Source organism: Haemorhous mexicanus, chromosome 6 (assembly GCF_027477595.1).
Source record: "Haemorhous mexicanus isolate bHaeMex1 chromosome 6, bHaeMex1.pri, whole genome shotgun sequence".
NCBI lineage: Eukaryota > Metazoa > Chordata > Aves > Passeriformes > Fringillidae > Haemorhous > Haemorhous mexicanus.
The window spans coordinates 50,893,525-50,916,541 of NC_082346.1; the positions used below are offsets into that span (position 1 = coordinate 50,893,525).

General features: G+C 42.3%; 1 protein-coding gene across 2 annotated transcripts in view; it reads right to left on the bottom strand.

Annotated features, from left to right (window-relative positions):
• PRIMA1 (proline rich membrane anchor 1) overlaps positions 1-23,017 on the bottom strand; it is a 49,853-nt gene that overhangs the window by 5,657 nt on the left and 21,179 nt on the right. Inside the window, exons 3-4 of one of the 2 annotated variants that reach the window (XM_059850206.1) lie at positions 15,800-15,929; positions 1,519-1,738 (exon numbers count right to left, since the gene is read on the bottom strand). In XM_059850206.1, coding sequence (XP_059706189.1) covers positions 1,723-1,738; positions 15,800-15,929 — 146 coding nt within the window. In that variant the 3' untranslated portion in view covers positions 1,519-1,722. The remainder of the gene's footprint in view (positions 1-1,518; positions 1,739-15,799; positions 15,930-23,017) is intronic. The other variant, XM_059850205.1, reaches the window with a different exon arrangement.

The following is a 23,017-nucleotide window of genomic DNA, read 5'->3' on the forward strand; positions in this document are numbered from 1 at the left end:
TAATGATATTTAATTTCAGCAAAGTCTTGATGAAAGCTTCATGGACAGTGATTACAGGTAGGTAAATTTCTTTGCTTGTAATCTCAAAGAAAATACTTCTGATTGTGACAGTTTGTGCCTTGCTACCTGGTAAGAGTTAAAGCTTGTTAATATTAGTCATGATTGCAGCTAGTAGAGAATGGAAATGGAAAGGGAGACTAAGAGTTAAGGACACTAAGGGGTTTGATAAACTGATTTTCAGTGCTCAACATGCAGTGCCTGTCTGAAGCTGAAACAAGGTCATGTGGGTCTTTCTTCTGTGACACTGAAAGCACACATCCACCACGCCACATCCCTGACAGGAAGAATGGAGAATCTGATGGCAGTGCTTATTTTTTTGTTAGGGCAGGAAAAATGGTGTGGCTGTCTAAATATCTCTGCTGCTTTCAAAAATTCTTTTGTTTTTCTTTTCTCCCAGTTACAGACCTATCAATAATTAAAAAATGAAGACATTTGGCCACTTTGACTTGCTGTTTTTCTCTTATTTACTCCTTCTTTCTTTGGTCTCCTATGTTTCTGCCCCTCCCCAGTTCCATTTTCTTTCCCTGTCTAGACTTCCTCTTCTTTCTTCATGTTAAAAAATGCCTTCCTCTCATTTCTACCTACATTTTGACATTTTCTAGTAGTGATTTTAAGATGCACTGCTTCAGTTGTCTTGAAATTTGCACTTTCCCCTCCCCAGGCTGGTGTCCCAGCACAGACCTGGGTGGACTGGAGGCTCTTCTATGGTGAGATCTCTCTGCAGACCCTGCTAGACAGGTTGCCAGGGATATCACACCATTGGCACTTGCATGCAATGGAAGAGTATTTTTACAGAGCCTGCAAAAAGGGGAATGGAGATTTTATCTGCTTCTGCCTTATCAATTGCTCAGGGTTAGTGCTAGCAAAACAGAGCACTTATTTTCCTGAGTCTCAATGAAAAGACTATTGTTAGATGCAAAAGTTCAGGCTTGGAGACTCTATTTAACTCCCCTCTCAATTTGTATTTAACTCCTTCTCTCAATTTGTTTTCAAATGCACAACAGGGATTTGGGGTCAGACCTGCCCCAGTTACACCATTTAAATCACTGGCTTGGCACACTGGTACGCACTTGTCACCACGATTAAATTGACCCATGTATTTAAATAAACAAGGTCATTTTGGCTTGTGATTTTTTCAAGTGCTCTCTTGCATTGGGGCATTGACTCTCTGTGTTCCACTAGTTCTGTGCCACTAACTTTTTACTCCAATTTTTATTCACTGTTGAGATCCAAGCATGCAAAGTTTCTTGCACACCAAAGAGAACCCTTTTATCTGCCTAATAAGCCAAATTGTGGATGATCTTCCAAAGTGTAATGCTCCAAGCCCCCTTTTAGATGATAAGCTATGGACACACATTTATGCCTTTCCATTCCAGGGTTGCTCTTCATTGGTTAAAAGGATGTTTGAAGTTAGTGAGGAAATGAGTAGGGAACTATTCATAGCTGTGACATACTCACTTGGTGGCAGGCGAAACAGGCTTTTCACTAATAAGTGGTTTGCATTGTTTTACCGTATAATTTGCTATACATTGTTTAGCAAACAAATTGGGTCTTCATGCCAAACATCTGTGAATGCAACTCTGGCCATGCAACTCTGTGCAGCTTAGCACACGCCTGAAATGATGCCTCAGAGTCCATAATGGCCTCTCCACCATGCATGCATTAACTTGTGCGAGTCCTAAAATCAAGAAAGCATCAAACAGCTGTTTAACAGTGTATTTCACATGTCAAGCTAAAATTTCAGATGAGGTTCTGATCACATTATATATCTTATTTATCAAGAATTTCATACTGGCTTGTCACATTGGCTTGTACCAATCTTCTGCAGAGTCCTGGACAAAGGTCAATGTACTGATGCAGAGTCAAACGCAATTTTTATGTTCTACGTTTAGAAAATTTTTTAGAGGAAACATAGTTTTTGGCCCTTTATCATGTCTAGTCACAAAACTGAGTCTGTATATTTGATAAAACCCTCCTTGCCAGCTTTGGCTACTGTGTAAATTTGGCATAGGCCTACTGTTTTTAAGGCAATTATGTGACAGAGTATTAGGAGAGGGCTTCACCTCGTGTCCCATTTGTACACACTTCACTATGGCTACACAGACAAAGTCAAGTAAAACCAGAGCAGACTATTCATTTAATCATGACTTTATCACACCTCATTATAGGCTTAATAAAGCTTTGAGAAGAATAAGATCACTTTGACATGGGAACAGAACTTTTGTCCAGAACTGTAAGCTGCAAGAGAGTTTAAAACTCCCAGTGTAATCCACATTTAATACACTTCTGGGTGCTTCATACTTGGAAGGGATGAGAGTTTAGAATAAAACCTGATTTCATTACACAGCCTCAGTGTTGCAAACCTGTTTCTGCTAACTACCTCCACAGCAATGTCTCTGTTGAGTGCCAGTGCATCCAGTCCAGCACCTGGGAAGGCTGGGTTCCAAGGAAATCCAATTGAGCTAGGAAGGGGTGACCTTGGGCTGGCAGCAGAGACATGACAGGATCTCAAATTCACCTCCTTCTGGGGTTCCCATACCCGACTCAGCACTGCCAGGAGACACCTGTCTCCACTTGAGGATCTGCTGCCCTGGATTATTCTCTGGGGAAATTCATATCCTATTTCTTCCCAAACAGCAATAGAGGCTCATTCCTCTTTTCAGGTATAATTAGAGGAGGAAAGACTGTTTTTTTGGTATGCATTGTTGGAGGGGATGACCAGTTCTCAGAAGTTCAAAGTGAAACTTCAGTCTTTGCTGATCAGTGGTACAAAATCGTAAATTGTAAAAGCCAACTGCAAAAGTCTCTCTCTATATATGTATATACATGAAAGATTGCACTGGATGGGTATCAGTATCAACTGACAGAGATTTTACCAAAGGTGAAAGCTATGAGGCATCTCTGTACTGTCTGTGCACAACTGTATTTGTGCCAATGTTCAGGGCGCCCATGCCAAAAATCCCTTCGTGTTTTCAGTTCCTCTCAGGAAGGTGTCTTTAGTAGCATGTGAAGAGCTTGTCTCTCTCCTGATTGCTGTTTCACTCTTGAGCAAAGTTCTCTGCTCCATTTGGCAGCCCCATTTCTGGTGCTGGCATGTGCTGGGTTGAGTGCTATTCTCTGGGGCAAAGTGGCTGAAGGGAGAAGGCAAATCAGAGAGCTATTTCACTTACATGTGCAGTGATCTCAAAGCTCTTCTCCATAACCATATTTCATTAGCTATCAACACACAAAAGATAACAACTTTCAATAAAATTTGGTCTCATACAATACACCCATTTGCTTCATAGGATTGGTCTATCCTCAGGGGACATATAAATAGAAACACCCAGAAATATCCAAGCTACCTATATACCAAGTAGAGAGCAAGCTGCAGTGGCACCTTTCTGGGTTACAAAAAGTTGTCCAAGAATCAGGGGGGATATCTGTGTAGTTTATTTCCACTCAGCTCCATCTCCAGGGCTAGGATGCTAGCAGTACCTGTGGCAGCTCTGCTGAGAGCTCCAGGCCAGACTTTACTGCTGGAAGCCCAGCCATGATGATGTGTGGGCTACAGTCACACTTCAAATTCATCCTTATTTAGCAGATAGGAATGGAAGAATACATTTTGTCATGTTATTCAATAGACCACCACTCTGCATAATCTGAATATTTATAAGAACATAAAGAACATGAATGGAGGCTGTTTACAGCTCAGGACTGGGGGAGTTCATCAAACAACTGTTTGATTCATGCTGGCCATCAGTCATCAGAGGTGAATCACTTCCCAAGAGAGCAAGTGGTGGGACAAGAGAAGTTGCTTCCTAAGACTGGTTTGTGAACAGGACTCCTGCTAGAGGAGCTCAGTGCATTGACAACAGTTGCTTTCAGGGACACAGCCATTAAATTTGTGTGCAGCCACACACAACCAGCCTTGCTGGCCAGCCTGGTGCTATGGCTTAGACATATGGGGCTCATGTTGGAGGAGGAAACTTCTCTGGTGAAAATCTTCAGAATCATGGAAGGAGTCACATTCTGACTTATACCTTTCACTGTCTCAGAGACACAGGAAAAAAAAAAATCAGACTTGTTATATTTTATTTGGCAATGTAAAGACAGAAGTCAAAGAAGAAACCCTAATGATGAAAATTCTCCAGAACCTTAGTTTTTCTCTATTGAATTAGCTAATGGCCATATGTGGACCATCTATCTGTCCAGAAAACAGGCAGTACACTATTCATTACTCGTAGGAAGAGGTTACTGGCTCTACTGCCTCCCACATACAAAGCAAATGTTTTACAGTTATAATAAAAAGCAGCTCCATCTGGACAACTTTTAGCAATACACTCACTACAGCTCAGTGTTTGTCTCCCAAGGCTTTTACATGTATCACCCATATTTCCATCTCCACACGGGTTACTTAGATAGTCCAGCATCTAAAAGACCAACAAACTGTCTTGTCCCAGTGTTTATTACTTTTTATCACAATATATGATTTTTTTAACTTACTCTTCCAAACTAGAAAGCGTTACAGGTATCTTTGATGATATTACCTGCAGCATTTGAAAGGACTATGTCTATTGGGCTATTTTCAGGTTTAGACATTTGATGGACTTCTCCTTCCTCAAGCTGCATTGCCCCTTTGCCTCTTATGAAAACAAATAAAAAGTCTTTTATGAATCAGAAAAGGCCATTCTTTCCCTAGAGACCTTTGAGTACTTCAGTCTTAGCCAAACTGAACCAGTGGTCAGATGATAAATAATATTTACAAGAGCAAGTAATCATACAATTTTTAACATATTCAGACCTTTTCTCTCTGTCTTGTGTGGAAAGGAGGGGAAGATCTGTGCAAGTGCTCCATATAGTGCTAGGATGATTATGCAAAAAGAGAAAGACTCCTTCACAGCTCTGGAAATTAGGCTGCAGGATAGCTTGACATAGCTCCAAGATACCAACTCCCAAGGAGATCTTCTTCTCTTCTGACTGTTCACGTGAGTGTTTTGAAGCCTGCAATTTACAGCTAACTCGGCTCTGCCGCACAGCCAATTTTAGCTGACCAGTTTCTGGAGTATATTTAAGACCTGCTGGCATGTGGGCGATTTCTGTTTTGGCATGGTTTGCACTCAAATTCCCCTCTCTGTGCATGGATTGAGCCTTTGCTGAGTGTTTCTCTCATGGAAAAAAAAAAATCCTTACTGCTGGGCAGCCATTCATCAGCACTTAAGAGGCTCCCTGAGCTGGTGCACTTGGGCTGCAAAGCAGGGGGGCAGATCTCTTTCTGCAGCAGTGCACCTCTCTCAGCCTGCTGCAGTCACTCTGGGTATGTCTAAAGGGAGGATCTGCACTGTTCAGATTGCAAGTAATTACAGTAGATTGCTGAGCCACATGTGAAATTTAAGAAGTGGAATTTAGTCTCCATTTATTTTCAGCAGTGCAAAGTCAGAGTAATTCCACAGACTTTGCTGGACTTGAGGAGGATTTGTTCTGATGTTACACAGGAAGAAGATCTGTCCCTGGGAGACAAAGGTGATGGATGCAATCCCATTTCCTACCAAGTCTTCAATTAAGCTAACTTCAGAATTATGCTCTGACATGAAACCAATCTTAAGGAAGAGAAGCAGCTTTATTATTATGATGCTGGACAATTAACTGACATAATTGATAAAAGTACTTTCAGTGACCCCTCACATAATAACCCATTCTTTGCATTCCCTCTAATGAGCTTTAAAAGGTTTTATTGACTGGAGGGATATTACAGCTGACATTATCCATTGGGTGTTCTCAGTGTAGAATACACTCTCAATATGTTTTGATTATAAAAGGAAAAAAATGAATGGGACTAAAGTAAAAAAATGAACTCATAATGCCAGCTTTTCATACTGGCAAAAAGCTACTAAACAAGATAAAAAAAATTTAAAAAATAAATGTAATAAAAAGACATTCAATGCATGAAATGAAGGCACTTTGAACAAAGCCAAAGCATGTCTGGAGGATGGTCACAGCCATGGCCATGGCAGGGGACGATGCACTGGCAGTGCCCTTTGGAGATGAGCTGGGCACACTGCTGCTCCTCAAAGGCCTGTCCTGTTGCAGAGCAGTGCAGGCAGCTAAGGCACAGTCCTGGAGCTCAGTTCACAGTGCACCATGCTCTGCTAAGCACTGCAGAACCAGCCTGGGATTGGAACATGTATGCTCCACCCAGAAAAACGGGATTATGTGTAACTCTATTGCATTTGGCATGATCTGCCCCACAAAACTGAGACATACATGATCTCACAGGTGCTGGCATGAGGAAAACAAACTAATCTGCCACTCTGTAATACAATAACACCAGTGGAAACCCAGACCTAGATCTCTCTCTTAGTTCTTTAAAATTCTCTAGAACTTCTGGGACAGGCTGGACAACTATTCAATGCTTGCTATCCTCAAAGTGCTTAACAAACATTAACTAGGAAAACTGGAGAAACATAAGGTGTCCTTACAAAAACGTGTCCATATTGGAAGGGAAAGTGGAGGAGGAAAAAAAGAACAGGAATTCCCTACCATGTTTGCAAAATGAATGGCTGTTGATGCCTGTGCTCTGGGTCAGGGTGATCATCAGTACTAGAAAAATGTGGGGTTGAAATAAGGGACAGAGAGAGGAGATGAGCAAGGGCTGCTCTTCCCTGCTCTCTTGCTCTCTCAAGGACAGTATGCCCCTCATCAGTCAAGTGACTGTAGAAACTGGCATTTCAGGCAATGGACTTTTCCATCCTCCAAATTATGGTACTTTGTGTCCAGATATTTTGCTGAATGCAGTTAACTACCTTGCTATTTAATCACTGTCAAACATAGGCAACAACTTGAATGATGGAAGAATGAAGAATGAAGCTACTTCTGCTTCACAGAATCATTTAAATACAATTTCACAACATTATTTAAATAGTATGATAAATTTCTGTCAAGATGAAGAAGAATTCTATGCAGATCTTACAGAAATGTCTTTGAAAGAAGAGTGTCTGCAACACAAATAAATGCAAGGAGCCTAGAAGAAAATTAAAACTCATAAAATTAACTGACCTTTGCAGCTATCTAGATCTTTGCATTTGAGGCAATCTGTCTCTGCCTTCAACCAGACTGAGACCACTGATTTTTCAGGCAGCTGCTTCTGGCTTTCTCTGCTCACAATGAAGAGTCTTCTCAGCCAGACCCTGCTCTTTGTGAGATAAATGCAAACACAATGTCCATGGACTGCACAGGATGGTCCCAGCCTTCCCATGCTCCTGGTGTGTAATGGGGCAAGTCCATGAAGAGACAGAGAAACCAGCAAGTCCTGCTCACTTTGATGTCTATGCAAAGGTTTGGTTTTGTGTAGCTTTAGACAATTGTAACTGGGGACAATTTCTGAGGAAGAATTTGAGTCCAGCCAGTCTCCACACTGGCTTCTCAGGGCTCAGAGCAAGTGAAGGAAAGAAACTACCGTTCCAGCTGCTTGGGAATATCACCATTTTTCATAAAGCCTCAAAAAGCAGACATCCAGGGCAGCACAGTTTCTCCAAGTGGATCCTCTTTTCATGGCCTCTTTCAAAGGCTGGAATGAGGAACGACCCTATTTTCTCACTCCTACCTCTCACACAGCTGGGACCAAACTCGTTACATACACCTGTCCCCTCTGTCCACTCCATCACCTGGCATTAGCTTGGGGAATGGATGTTGTGACACTCATCCCCACTAATGTTCTCTGACATGGCTAATTAGCCAACAGCTCCCCAAGACGGACAAACCAGCAGCATTGTTCTCCAGCCCAGCCACACCAGAGGGGGTGGCCACGTGCCTGCTGATGGAGGGGACTCTGGAGTGAGAGCGAGGCAAGGGTGTCATGGACAGGGACCACCCCAGCAGAGAGCATCTCCTGCCATGGCAGCTCTGCCCACGCTGCCCTAGTGCGTGTCGCGCCTTCGCCGCAAGGCTCTCGAGCAGGGAGCTGAGCGCTGCTTAGCAACCCCACAGCACGGGAAATACTGAGCACTAAGCACAAGGGTTGTGGAGAAGGAAGGACAGAGGCAGCAGAAATCAGACTGTGCAGCCCCTCAAGCAGGGGCAGCACAGGTCCAAGGGGCTCAGGTGTGGCTGTGGTTGATGCGCACCCTGTGAGTGTCACAGATATGGCTGCGCCTTTTCCCTCTGGACAATGCAGCTGTAGGCAGCAAACAGCAGAACAAGGTGAGGGGGTGAGATGTGATCTCCCTTCAGCTGGGACCCCCAAAACCAACTCAACTCACTAGGAGCTGCAGTTGTTCAGTCCATGGAGAAGTCAGGCTTTACTGCTTTTACTCAAATTGCACTGCAAAACCTTTGTGGAAATCAAAAGGGGGTAATAAGGCCAGCAAGGAGGTTTCCATGGGATTATTTTGTGCAGAGGGAATTTCTGGGTGAAAAGGAGCAGGAGTATGGATCTATATCCCCACCCCACTACAATGGGTACAATTTTCTCTGAGTCATAAAAATACTGAGACTGCAGACTGCTGCCGCAGGGTTCTTGCGGGTTCAAGCTCAGTCCTAAACTCAGATACTCCAGATAATCAAGACAGAAAGTTTATTCAAATGTCTCTGCACACTGTGCTGGGTATGCCACAGCCACAGCTTTGGCTTTTCACCCACATGTCAGCCCCAAGCACCCTCACATCAGCTTACAAGAAGTATGACTGGCTAAAAAATTAAATGAATGCCTGAGAAAAATTTATTTATTTGTCTTTAGGAAAAAATGTAATAAAAACATCATGGCGACCCTTGCACCTCTCCTATGTGTTTCAAAGCTCTAGTATTAACTTGTTTCTTCTGTTTGTGTTGGGGTAAATCAGGAATGCTGCAACCAATATAATTAGACCAGCATGAGCATTATATTCTGTCACAAGTGTATAAAATCCACCCATGGCTATCAGAGTTGCACTGGGGCAGTAACTCTCAACAATACTTGGCTGCATGGGTAGACTTCTGCCCATTCAATGTAACACCCTCATCTGCAGTAGAAAACAGAAAAAAAATGGCAAGTTTCTTTCTGGTCACACTGGAAAATTCACTTGTCACAGGACAGACCATAACTGTCTACAGATTTCTGTTGGCATCTTTGTCAATATATCACAAATTAGGAGTAAACAAGTGCAAAATGATCCATAAGAGACTTTTCTCTGAAACAACTGGACCACTTGTTTTATGCTAAGGACTAAAGCCTGTTGATGGCTTTCAGTGTTCCTGCCTATGAGAAAGAGTCGAGCATTTTATCTATTTATGACCACAAACTTTCTCCCTAGCAGACTTTGTGAGTTTGCATAACATAGAAGAGACAGAGCAATCCTGCCCTACAACTGTTACAAAAACTCATAGTACTTATAAAAATCTTAGACTGACAGCACCAGAGAGCAGATCCTTCTGCTTTTCTGACCAACACATTCTTCACAGACAGGAGCAAAACTAACTGCTCTGCACAGCAGTGCCCATGTGGCTTGGCTGAGCCATGTCGCCAAGTAAAAGCCTGTTTTATCCACTTCACTCATCAGCCCTTGAAGTGCCAAAAGAGCCTAACAAGTAGTTGCAATTCTTTTGCTATTCTACTTAAAAAATTACACCTTCTGCATCTTGATGCATCAAAAAGCATCGGGCAGCACACACTACCAGTCCTCTGTCCAAAATCCCCACTGATGCCCCTGAATCAGCAGAATAAATACAGCAGAGCTCTGGCATCTCCACTGGGCTTGGGTCAAGCTGTAAAGCTCTTCAACAGCTTGTCTCATAAATAATACCCTCAAAATTGTTGCACAAACAACATCCAGACTTCAATACTGTTTGGTAGAACAATTGATTTTCCTCGTATTAGCACTCAGTTTTGATCAAGCAGTGATTTTACAAAGTCATTTCTTGATGATTGAAAAACGGGATCTCCTGCAGAAAGATTGGTTGGTCAAGGTATTTAAATTGTCTTTAGTAGGTCATCTGCAGCCTCATTCCAAGGATGGGAGTCAATCCACCACTGGGAGAGGGTAACCAATGCATGGGGATGTTGGGCTTTGGTTAGAGGTGACAGAAGACCTGGACAGTGGTGTTCAGTGGTTGATGCTAATCCTGTTGCTGATAAACATCAACATTCAGACAGTGGAATCAGGCCACAATGCAAAAATCTTTTCCTTACTTTTCCAAAATATTAAAATCTGCCTTTTTCTCAGCTGCCCTCAGTAACATTCCTGAGGCCTTTCTATGACTCTTAGGGATGACTTCTTAGGGATTGATCTCTTTTGCAGAGCTGATCTGGTCTGGCATCAATGAATTGCATCAAAGGCACAGAGATCTGCCCCCACAGACCTTCTTCTTCCCTTTGGGTGTCTCCCACTCAAACAATAGTTCTAAACCTATCCTTTCAACCAACTATCTCACTTTATCTTCTGAGTAATTACTGTCTTTCCCTTCCTCTGCAAGGAATTAAGGCACCATTTCAGTACAAAGTCCTCTCCTCTAATGTGTCAGGGAGAATAGGAGAGATTAACAATTTCAATTCACCTTGACCTGTCTGTCATCAGTCATGCTGTGAATTGCTCTTCAAAGCAATTAAGTGCACTGAGGATTCTGCCTTGTCTGCTCAGGCTAAACAGCACTGTTTTGTTGCAATTAATACTGATTTTGGACTAGATCATGCTGTGTCTCAGCGGCTCATAGGAGAAGACCATGCAGAGGACTACACAGTTCTTTCTCTTTGGGGTAGTGAGTGGTACAAAACTGTCTGGGGAAAAAGTGCAGGGCTAGGACTTTTTTAGTGGGACATAAATCCCTGCACCATGGGGCACCCTCACTACAGCCCCCATTGCCAGTTCTTGGCCTCCTTAAGAAAGTCTCAGTGTTTTCCTCTTGCAAGTATCTTGTTAAACAAAGCCAAATTTCAGAACCTTGCTCCGGCTTCTGAAACTAGACTTTGCAGTATACAGGGGCCATAAATCATACACAAATGCTAAGCACCCTAAAAATACCTGAGCAATGAATTTTGAGACAGTTTAAATATGACCTGTCATTTTATTACAGTACAATATTTTCTTCGATTTAATTATTATTTGAAGGTGAACTCAGCACCTACTTAAGGAAGTGCCTATGTAGGCATTTATGGTACCTTTTTCTCAGGCTATGAGACACATATAAAACAGTGGCTTCACAGAGTTAGAACAGAGAATAAAATGTATATCATGTAAAGCTTGGCTATCATCAGCCCACTTTCCCTGCTGATCTAGCAGGAGGGCTCTTTGGCAGCAAATCCTGCAGTACATCTGAGAACAGATGGATCCATCCTACCTGAAATCCAGCAGAACCAAGGAGCCACATCACCAGGCACAGTGACCTGCCCATGGGTCATCTCAGACTATAGGGATGTTCCAGAGATACTGAGCATATATTTTTCACATGTTTGAAAGCCATCTGAAACACTCCCTGACAGGTTGAATAGGTGGCACATCACTTGTCATAAAGACCAGGATGCTCAGCTTTGCTTTCCCCTTCGAGGTTTGACAGATGGCTCTGTTATCTTAATTTTATACAGGGAGCCAGGGATTTATTTTTCCCTTTTATGTAAATATCTTACTCCCCTCACAGACACTGACACACCAGTGAGCTGCAGAAATAGGATTACACACTGCATGTCCCGCTCTCCCCCATCTCAGTTGCTTATTTACCAAACAACTCTTGTTAATCCTCTTTACTGTGTTTACTTCCCTCTTCCCTCTAGTCTTAGTGTCTTACTATTATTCAGGTACTTGCAGATGTTAAAAAAAGCTTAAGAGACAGTCACCTCCAGAGCTGATTAAAAAGAATTGAATTCCACTGATTGTTTCTGAATGTGGGTTGATTTACACCAGATGAAAGTTTGTTAGTGCTGCTGGCATTCATGGTGCACATTCCCAAACCCAAAAATCACATAACACTGAAATAATCTGGATTTCTCCACCCTGTGTTAGTTTATGGATTGTCTTTAGACCTCCTGCTTTTACTTTTTGATTACAGTCTTTTGGAGAAAGAGTGAGAATGGCAGGTTTTCACAGACAAAGACAGGGTAGAGAATTACTTGGAAGCATTCTAGACTTTGAAGCAGTTATTCATCTGCTCTTTCTATGTGTTACAGAAATCACTGGTTGTGAGATCACTTTTTTTATCCATGAAATGTATGGAAAAGTTCCACTGCTTACACTGAGGCTGAGCCCCAGCCATTGATTAAGCCTGTCCTAGAAATCTACAAATGTCACAGATGGAGCTAACTGACTATTGATAATGTTCTTCTGATGTGCTATGGAAAAGATTCTTAAAAGAAAATCTAATTTTTTTTTAAAAAGTGGAAATATGCCTCTAACACCAAGACCATAGAAAAAAGCCATTTCTCCACTGCCAAACTGAAGGTGCTTTCATCATGCAACCATGCTGCAGCCCAACACAATATCATGTGTGGTCTCCTCTGGTGCCAGATCTATGCAGCAGCACACATCTGTACCTGGTGTGCCAGTCATGTAGTGTCCAATGCTGCAGTCACCAGCAACACACAGAGGAATTAAAAAGTTGCTTGAAGCACCTTTGAACTATCACTTCATATGTATCTTCCCAAAGTTCAACCCACCTGAGTATTAAAGTTGATGGATGCAACTTGGTGAAAGTTCCTTCATAGACCAGAGAGGTCAAATCCATTCACTGGGATGGATCTCAGCATTTCTTATGACCATTTCATACTGGAAGGACCTGAGTATTTCCAGGGTGGATGCAGAAGTGGAGGTAGAAGTGTATTTGCTTGGTTCTGGTAGTTATTATATACAAAGAAGCACCAATCCACCAGGCTGTATTTTAGTACAAATCACTTTAGTGCCTAAAGTTGGTGATACACTGAAGTTTTAGCTTTTATGAGGGAAAACAGACTACCCCAGCAGACACAGTTTATATATAGATTGAATAAAAACACAGTTGAGTTATGATACCTCGAGGTCACTACCTCTCTTCCTGCTACAGAAAAGCAGACATAAGAGAGTTTGACTGGGTCTGGCCCTTTGAAACCAGTAAATGAGATTTCAACTTAAGTACAATGGGATTTTTCTTTTTACTCCAAATTTGATTCTTATGAAAGTGAGGGATTAATACTACAAAGCCAGACTCAATGCAAATAAATCCCTGCCTGCACTTTGCTACTAAAACATTTAACCCTTGTCACACCCTACAACCAGAGAACTGCTGTTACTTCACTCCTCAGCCTCTCTTCAGTGGAGGCAGTAGACAGATTTGTCAGAAGGGTTGCAGTGACAGAAGTCCCAGTTCCAGGAGATGTGCAGGAAGGAGGGCCCAGGAGGAGAAGGGCAGAGGAGAGCTGGTGGGATGAGGGTATGAGGAAGGACAGGGCAGAGCATGGTTATGGAGCCCAAAGCTGGGAACACACTGGAGGAACGCTTGGCTTTAGCATCACCCAGATTAATTCCCTTACTCTTTCTCTAGTCACTTCTACCTTCCAGCAAAAAACAGAGTGAAGGATTTCTCACATTAGCTAAAGCCAATTCAGCTCAATGAAGCTGTGTTGAAGCCAGAGATGCTCTTCTTGTGAAGCGCCTGATCTTATATCCCAGCATTTATTGACAGGTATCTTTTACAGTGGATCAAGAAACCTGAACTACTGGGGAATTTGCCAGGCCCTCCAGGGCATTCTTTAGCAGAACTGTCTTAGCAAGGACTCATTGATGAAAAGAAATGCTCTAGTTACCCTGTAAAATTATAATTAATATGATTTTCTTTCATAGCTGTCCATTCCACATCTGAGCAGCTTTCAGCTTAGCATTTGTCAGCAGTTTGAATGTCAAAAATAAGAAGATCTAAGAGGAATTTTCCCTCTTCTCTGAGCCTAATGCCTGTTCAAGCAGCTGGCTTGTAGGTTGATATTCATACTGTAGACAAATAATGGGTGTCTTCATCAAGTATCAGTATTATTTTGCACTGAAGCGTGAGACTGTACGTGAATTCCCCAAACCTTTGCAAGGCAGCTCTAAATTTGTCTCTTTTAATTTAATTTCTGTTCCTCCCATCTATTGCTGCTATCTACCAGCATCACAGCAGATTTGAAAAGCAATTCCTCGTGAGGTACAGGTTGCCCTGGAGAGTGACTGCTCTCATACAGGTATTTTGCAGCCTTGACACAAATCATTCACGATTTGGCAGTGGGTTAACAAATACAAATGAGCAGCAATGGTAAACCAGCAACTACAAGTGTGAGACTTTGCACTGCAGTACCAATTCAATTGGATGCCAATCTGAGGCCTCCAAAGATAATTTTCTGAAGTGCAGTTGCTAGAGTGAAAGCTTTTCAGCTCCCCTGAAATAATAAACATTCATTTTAGCTAAACTAGAATAGCAAAAATACTTATGCAAATTTAATAAGATCTAAAATAGAGACTTTCTCTTCTTGCTGGAATTCTCCCTTTTTGATGCTCTTTCAAATCCTGCATAAATTTTTCAACAACCACAAAACATGCCCAATGCTCCAGCATTGTGGTATCCCCACCAAGGCTCAACAAAAATCTTGCAATCATTTTGCATGCACACAATATTTTTCATGAAAAGTATTTTTACTTATTTTCCTTTTTCCCTCATTCCAAAATACTATCACTCAGAAATCCTGAAGTTGAAAAAAACTGTCATTTAATCCAAGCTGAGATTCAGATGTCACTGCAGTGTCTCATGAGAGCTATGGATGGGAATTGTGCATTCTCTACCGCAGGCTGGGTCACCTGGATATACTAATAGCTCCCAGCCAAGATCCTCACAGTATAAAACAGTGACACCACAAAAACTCAGATGTGGGCTGTTGTCAGAGCCATCCTAAAAACAATACAGGAGAAATGAACCTTCATCCATCTGGCAATTTTCTCTTCTAAATCAACCCTTTGGACTGGCATTTGGAATCTTAAAATGGAAATGTTAAAATTTTGACCTTTTTCACCAGAAATATAAATTTTTATTTAAGTGAAGAAATTATTTTCACTCATATTTTTCTGTGTAACTGAAGTCAATACTTTCTAACTACTTGAGGCCTAGGCAAGTGCAGCTATTGCAAAGACAGAAATGGGCTGAAATGGCCACTACACACTGTTGTACAGAGGCTTCACAGAGACTTTTACATTAGGGGAGAAAGGTTTTGAATTTCATCTGTATGTTATAATTTTGAAGCAAGAATAAATTAGAAGTATGGTCTCCAAATGAAAAACTACTCGTATTACTGTAGATTTTGAGTTATAAGTGTTTACTATAATTTGAAATGCTAAAACTAGTAATGGACCTGGGCAAAGAATCTCACATTCCACATGTAAATTTTGAACATTACCAGAAGTAGTGTTCAAATACAAGTTGTTGCACAGTGTTTCCTACCTCTACTCCTGGCCAAGCTGAAGCTCTCCACATTCACCATGCAGCAATTTGACTTTAGGCAAGTTCTTATTAATCTGAACAACGTAGCTCTGTCCTGTTTCTAGTTTTTCTCTTCCTTATGCCCATGACTGCATTGAACAACACTCTTTACACATGCAGGATACAGTACATGGAATGACTTTCCAATGAAAACACACACTGGCTACAGGACTCATTTTGCCTTTTGGATGCCTTTAAACTAAACAAGATATCATGAGACAAGTCTTGGGCCTTTAAACTAGACAAGTTATCATGAGACAAGTCTTGGGTTAGCCTCTGTGGGGCTGCATTGGCCTAGGCACAGTAAAAGCTTCTGGAGCCTTACCTTTTTATGGCTTTGTAGCAAATGATGACAACTACAAAGAGGAACACTAGTGTGGTGCAGCATACTGCAATGATAATAACCAGGCCTGGCCACCAGGTCTCTTCAGTGGGACAAAAGGTAGACTTGGGAGCTGTAAAAAGAGAGTGGAAAAATACATTAATTCTCCCAAATCAACAGGGTATTATCAGATATGCTTCAGTCACTCACGCAGTAGCACTACACCAGGATCACAGATACATGCAAAGATGTTATTTCACATTTAGGACCCATTTCTTTCTTTTCCCCAAGCAATCAATTTCTCTTATTGGTACTAAATATTTCTTGTCACAGTCCCCAGATGACCAAGTTCTCTGTGTCGGTGTTATCTACAACCTGGTACTCAGCACCAAGGAGAAAGGCTCAGCTCTGCTACCCGAGGGAAACATCTTCTTCCTCTGCATTCGCCATCTCCAGCTGCATCAGATTTAAATTCAGAGAGGGATATTATGCTGATAAGAGCATGTTTTCAAACCCCATTAGGGGAGGTTAGTTGGGAGCCAAAGCAGTGCCTACCAATCTGTATTGTAACTAATATTACTGTAACCTTGGAGTGAAGAAGGGGGATTTGTTTTAAAAGAATATGAGTTCTATTACATTTACTAATGGCTTTCAGAGTATTATAGTTGAAAATCTTATTTTCCTTTACACTACCTTTGAATTCTAAGCTAAGTTGTCAAGATATGTTAACATTAAGAAAAGTTAACTTGTGGAAATATAAGCTATTATTATTATTATATTTTTCTTATTACATTTAGGGCTAGAATTGTCTATTTAAGTACCACTCAAAACAAGAAATATTTTGCATCTGGTGACATTTAGTTAAAATATTTTCCTTCAGGGCTATGTTCCTTTTCCCGTGCTTTGAGGGGACACATTTCCAGAAGGATGGCGAGTAACAGCCAGTGCCTAGAGCAGTATCAGTGTATTGCAGAGGGAGGAGAGAGCCTCAGCACAGCCTCTGCAACCACATAAGTTCCATGAGAATTCTGGTCGCCTTAAGCGACATTTAATAATGAATCAGTTGATGGGACTGTCTTTATCTATATTCTCAACTAAGTAGGTGAGAGAACAAAATACAGCAAAAGGCTCTTTTACGAGCCTCATTGTTTAATTTGATATTCTGAATGTCCAGTACACATCACAAATAGCTGCACAAGTTTAAATATCTCATCAGTCCAGTATCATTTATTGTGATCTGACATCTCCTTTGTCTCCTGTGTTTGATTAGGAAAAGACACATACCCTTAGATTATGACTCAATAGATTAAATAATGAATGACACAATTCCTGAGAAGACTTCTTTTTTCCAATTGCAAGATGTATAGAGGAGTTGGCAACATTCACCCCAAGGGATTTACAGCAGCACCTTAGGAAAAACTAGGTAAAGAATTGTAAGAAGCAAATAAAGTAATAAACCCAACAGCTTGACAACTAGTGGTTCCCAGCTTCCTCTTTGACAATGTTCACTTCTAGAGTGTCCCAGAAATTTCTACTTTATTACTATGTCAGTTGAGGAAGTCTGCTTTCAGTGGGTGATGGAACTATTTACTGTGTTTTGATAAAGCTAATGATTTTAATATTCTCTGGAAGTTTTCAGTGTTGTTAGATTCCAGAACAGAATGCATTTCAAAGATGACAGAATGTTTGCATGAAGGAACAGGCAGTGTCAAGGTCAGCTCTACCCTTCTGGTGCTGTCCTGAAAAACACAAAAGGGAGCAGTGAAGTAAAAGGAAAACCATCGATCAGCAGGTGCCATGTAAAATCTGGTGAGAGCACAGAAAATGGGAGAAGTGGGGCCTTCCTTCTCTAGCCCTTGTTCTTCTTCGAAGGCAGGATCAACCAAACTACCAGAAAGAAAACAGTGGTGAGCCTGGGCTGCTCTCAGCACAATAAATGACAATGACAAATGGCAGAGGCAGGATATAAAGCCAGGCCTGTCACATGTCTGTACACCATGTAGTCCTTGATGGTTTGTCACAGTATTTTTCCACGGAGAATAAACAGATATATGTGGGATTGAATAGTAAACATTACTACTAGAAGCAGTCATTAATGACAGAAAAATAAGAATTGCTACAGCCTAATCCACCTGGCTCAGTTCTTTTCCCCACTGCTCCAGAATGGGCACTCAAAAAGAAGCACAAGAAATGCTGGAAGCTACCAAGCTGTTTCCTAGTGGCTTGTGGTTTCATACAAGTTTAAAAATTACCTTATCTTTCTACTCCTTATTAATGCAGTGCTAATCTTGTTTTCCTTTGAAATGCCTACTCCTTTTTCAATAAGCTCAGTGCTACATGTGCTTTTCTGCCTTTCTCAGTCTGTGTTCACAAAGCCCTCACACCCTGGCATTTCTATGTCCTTAATACATTTCTCCTCACAATTATCCTCTGAGAAAGAACTGCATTTAATCCCCTTATGATGGTGGGGAGGCTGAGCCTGGCCTGCATGGATGACTCCTCTGTGTGCAGCAAGAAATGTCAGCTGAGAGGGAGCTTCCCAAAGAACCAGCAAGATGCCTGGGAAGAGCCACATCTTCAGAGAGGAGCCTCCTAGTGAGTCCCACACTGAGCTCTTGATGCTAGGGAGGCATTGATGTCCCAGCTCCCTGGGGCTGGGGCTCACAGCTTTCCCTGGGGCTGGGGAGGCTCTCCATCTTGTGCTTGACCACCAGATCCCAGCTTATCACCTGCACCTGGGGAGAAGGGCTGAGCCCACAGGTGTCAATGAGCTCTCAGTGATGAGAAATTACCCTGGGTGAGGTAAGTTCTGGCACCTGGCATGGAGTAGCAGTGCATTTCACAGGCACTCCCTGAAAGAGCACACACGTGGGTCCCAAACGCTCCTCAGGGAGATACTGACATCACTACAAAACACACTGAGCAGAAGATGAGCACACATGTAGGTCCCAAACGCTCCTTGGGGAGATACTGACATCACTACAAAACACACTGAGCAGAAGATGTCCCACACTACCTATAACAATGTCAGTGTCCACTTGTTTCATCGTCTTCACCCATGATGAAGTACAGGAAACCAATTCTCCTGGTTGCCTCCTTGTTTGTACCACCCCTTTCAAACACATTATAAAACCCCCAAAACTGTATATTTCAGAGCCAAATTGTGCCCTTTCCCTTGAGTAAAGAAACAAGCCACAGACTGCTGTCCCTCACAGAGTGCCAGAAGTCCCTGTGTCATCCCACTGGGCTTCTGAGAGCTGAGGGCTGGCCAGCCTGGCCACAGAGGGTCCTCTGTGATGCTGGGGTTATGAAACTATAAAGCTACACACAGGGTAAGTGTGGCACACATAAACTGAGTTAAAAGCCAGAGAAGTGGTATGTCTCAAAATCTAACTATAAATGGAAAGTCACTGCAGGAAGAATGTGGTTTTTAAGAGTGACCTGCCTCTTCAGCCCCCAAAATAGAGTGATGAAACTGATACAGTTTGCAAATGACTTGGGAATGCATTCAACTACAAATGGAGACAAACACATTTAGATTAGAAATAGGGTAATTATAATCATTAAGGATAATTAGTCATTTCCATAGTCTATCATTTCTGGTTGAGTATTTAAACAAAAAACTTAGTTTAAGGTAGTCTTTTCATTTTTACTTTAAGAGGTCTAAATTCAGCTAAAGAGATTGGACTCATTATAAGACTTGAATAAGTAAAGAAAATGCTCTGGCTCTGGAAAGTCCACATAAGTACAATGCCTTTTATCTCTTGGCCTTAAAATTTATGAAGTACAAATGTTGGTTAGGTTTACTTTTAGAGGGCTATCACCTTCTCCTATTCCCAATGGCACCAGGCTTAAATAAATACAATGAGCAAATATACCCATTTCAGCCCTGTAGTGGGTAGATGGATCCAACTCATTCAAAACAAATTAACAAAAGAGTGCTTTCAGATCAAACTGTTCAGCTTCACAAAAATCTTACACCTGCTTTTTTTTGACTAAATTTGTTTTGAAGACCCAGGATAAAGACACAGCTCTGACTCTAATGTTAGAAAGTATCTGTACACAGCTGGCTCTAGCCAGAAATGTGCATAGCAGAAAAGATTAGCTCAGCTATTGAGGGTTTCCCTTAATGTCTAGGCACAAAAATAAAGGTTCTATCACTGGAAAGAATGTTTCCATGAAATTCCCAAGAAGTTCTCTGATTTTTTTGGATCAGATCTCAGGGGTCATTCACAAAATTGCTCTGAGCATCCAACAAAAAACTGTGATGAAGCTGTTTTAATCTTCTGGGTTAAGGAATAAATAGTTTTGTGTATGTTGTAAAAGCAATACATGTACTGCCTGAGACAGAATCTAGAAACAGGACTTTGAATCCTTGGATACACCATCAGGTTATCTGTAGTGGTCATGGCTGTAGTTTATAAAGCTCATCATTTCAAAATCTAGTGCTCCCATAATTTATTTTGATTAGTGTTATCACTTTCCATTACCATATGGGTTTTAGGCTAATTGCTCTTTGCATGGGCATGCTGGGACACTAACAAGTAACACAACCAAGTCTGTCAGGAGACAGAAAGGGCTCTCTGAGGGGGGCCATGCTGAGCTGGTGGCCCTGAGCAGCTCTTGGCAGTGATGCTGAGCCAGGGAGCCTGCACCAGGGCTCCCCTTCCTACTGCCAATCCCACAGCAGCCAGCTCTGCAAAGCAAAGAAAAACAAAACAGAATAAAGCAAAACAAAGCAAAAAAATCCAAACCAAAACAAAACCAAACACAGGGCTGAGCCCGAAAATAGCTAAGGGAGGCAGTGACCCGTGCTCCCACATGTAATCCCAGGGAGGTGTCTCCAGTGGAGTCTGTCAATTCACTCACAGACTGAGACCCAAGCAGCTGGTGAGTGTCCACTGATGTGATGGGGAAGGGTGACAGAGACCCCCATCACCTCCCTACAACAGCAACTTCATACCTAAAAAAAGGAAGAGCGCTTTCAAGATAAATCAAAACTGATTATTGTTTTTCTTTTGCTCTTATTCCTATTCTTGCAGAAAGGTCAAGAGTGCTGTCATAATCATCCTTATGAGACAACTGCCTGTTTTTAATATTGTATACTCACAACAGGCTAAACCCTGCCATCTCTATGCCTGAAGCATTTCTCTTCCTATTGTAAGGCTGCCTGAATCAGCCATGCACTTTTAATTAGCATGCTAGGAAGCAGGATAGGATTTTATTTTGAAGGCAGGCTCAAATTCCAAGGGCCTCAAGTGTTTTATCAGTCTTGGTTGGAAATTAAAAGGAAGATGAAGGCAGTGTGTTTTCATGTATGTCACATGTTCTAGAAACCTCTTAATCTTCTGGCTAAAACAGGGTTTGGGTCCTAGTTTCATCTTCACTCTTATTTATTATTTTGATATTCAGGTAAATTGTATGTTGACGTCCCATTTGCAAGACAGAGAAGACACTAGGTCCTGCAGCCATTGTCACACTGGGATGCAGGGGCAAGCCCAGAAAACATGGAGAAGTTTAAATGTGATTTCAAACGTTGAGGTGTATGAAAAAAATCCCAGGACACTCCAGTGTCCAATCTGAACTCCCAGTTAAATATGGAGAAGGATTTTGAATGTGTTGCAGTTTGGGTCTCTTCCCATCAAGGCATGTCATCCAAGCTCCTGTGGAATAGAGGAGCTCAATTAATCCCCTGATTAATATGAAATAATTTGGGTTCTGTGAGGAAAAACCCTGCAGAGGAAGTTACACAAACACCAAGGCTCAGATATTTACTCTAGGCATTGCACTGTGTAACGCACAAGAAACAGGGAGAGCCTCCATCACATGCTCATATCTTTTTTGAGAAAGCTGATTTCAGTCCTGAGGCCTCTTTTCAGGCTGATTTCAGAGCCTGAGGCCTCTTGTCTACTTTTGCATAAGGCGCTTCACTCCCCTCAGCAGTGTAGATTCACTCTAAAGTGAGTGCTGAATCATTTAATGCTGATTAATTTCATTGTATGATAGGATGAAGCCTTAGGCAGCTAATAAAGAATGTCCAAGGGCTCAAGTGATGTAAACTAGCAGAAGTGCACCCAGCTGTGAGACTGGTGCCAGCTGAGGACCTTGTCCCAGCATCTGCATGATGATGCTCAGAAGAGAAATGTAGCTGAAGGTCAGGATCAGTATCTCCAGAGCCCTGGAGGCTGAGGGCTCTCTGGGAACAAGACTGGTTACCTAACCCAGGGCCTTGGGGAGAGATCAGTGAGTCAGTGTCAGCTGAAGCATCCCCTCTGTTTGCTGCATTTCATCACGTAGGGACTGCTACAGATGTGTTTGGATAATGCATGCAGTAGGAACGTGCTGCGCGTACCCAGGGCTGCTCACAGTCAGAGGCAGCCAGCAAGGGAAAAACAAATCCTTCAAAAGAGCCTGCTAGTGGAATTTGTGGTGCTGCTAGACTTGATACAAATATAGATCTTCAGCTGTTATTCTAAAATACATTGTGAGAACAGGCAAAGTATGTGTTCCCTTCCACACTCTTGGATTTAAGTGGAAAATTTCCTGTGAGGATGGGGGACAGGAGGCTGACCAAGAAATAGCTGACCTTGGTGTGTGTTCCAGGGGCAGAAAGCAATGACTGCAGATGCGACCTGCATCCTCAGGGCACCCCAAAGCACATGTCCTGGGGCTCTGCTTGGCCACAGGGAACCTTGAGCTCACCTTCACGTGGCAGCCACAGCTGCCCGCAGGAGGCAGCCCTCGGGCTGGTGATGAGGGACAGACAGGCTTGCCAAAGGAAGGACTGGCATTTTCCACACTGATAGAGAAGTGGCTTGTCTAGCCCTGTCAGGGTTCCTCATGCTGTGTTTGGCTTTTTTCACTCCCTTACAGATTTCTGCCCTTCCTGTAGCCTGTAAGCTCAGGGCCATTTGCAGAGTGCCCTGAGCCAGCTGGGTAAACAACCAGGCAATAGCGGTGTGCTCGGCAGAAAGCCCGTCCTGATTTATGGCCTCCCTGGAGTAGCTAGGTTAAATAACACTGGCAGAAATCAGCTATTCCTGTAGCAGATGATACTTCTGTTTATCACACTTTGTTGCAGACAAGTTTATATCATGCAGCTGCTCCGTGCATATGTTCCTACTACACTTCTAAGGGGGATGCTGCAATCACTACGCAGCGGGAACTTCTGCTATAATAAAAACATGCGTGGGAATGATGCTGGAGAAATTCCCTCCCCCG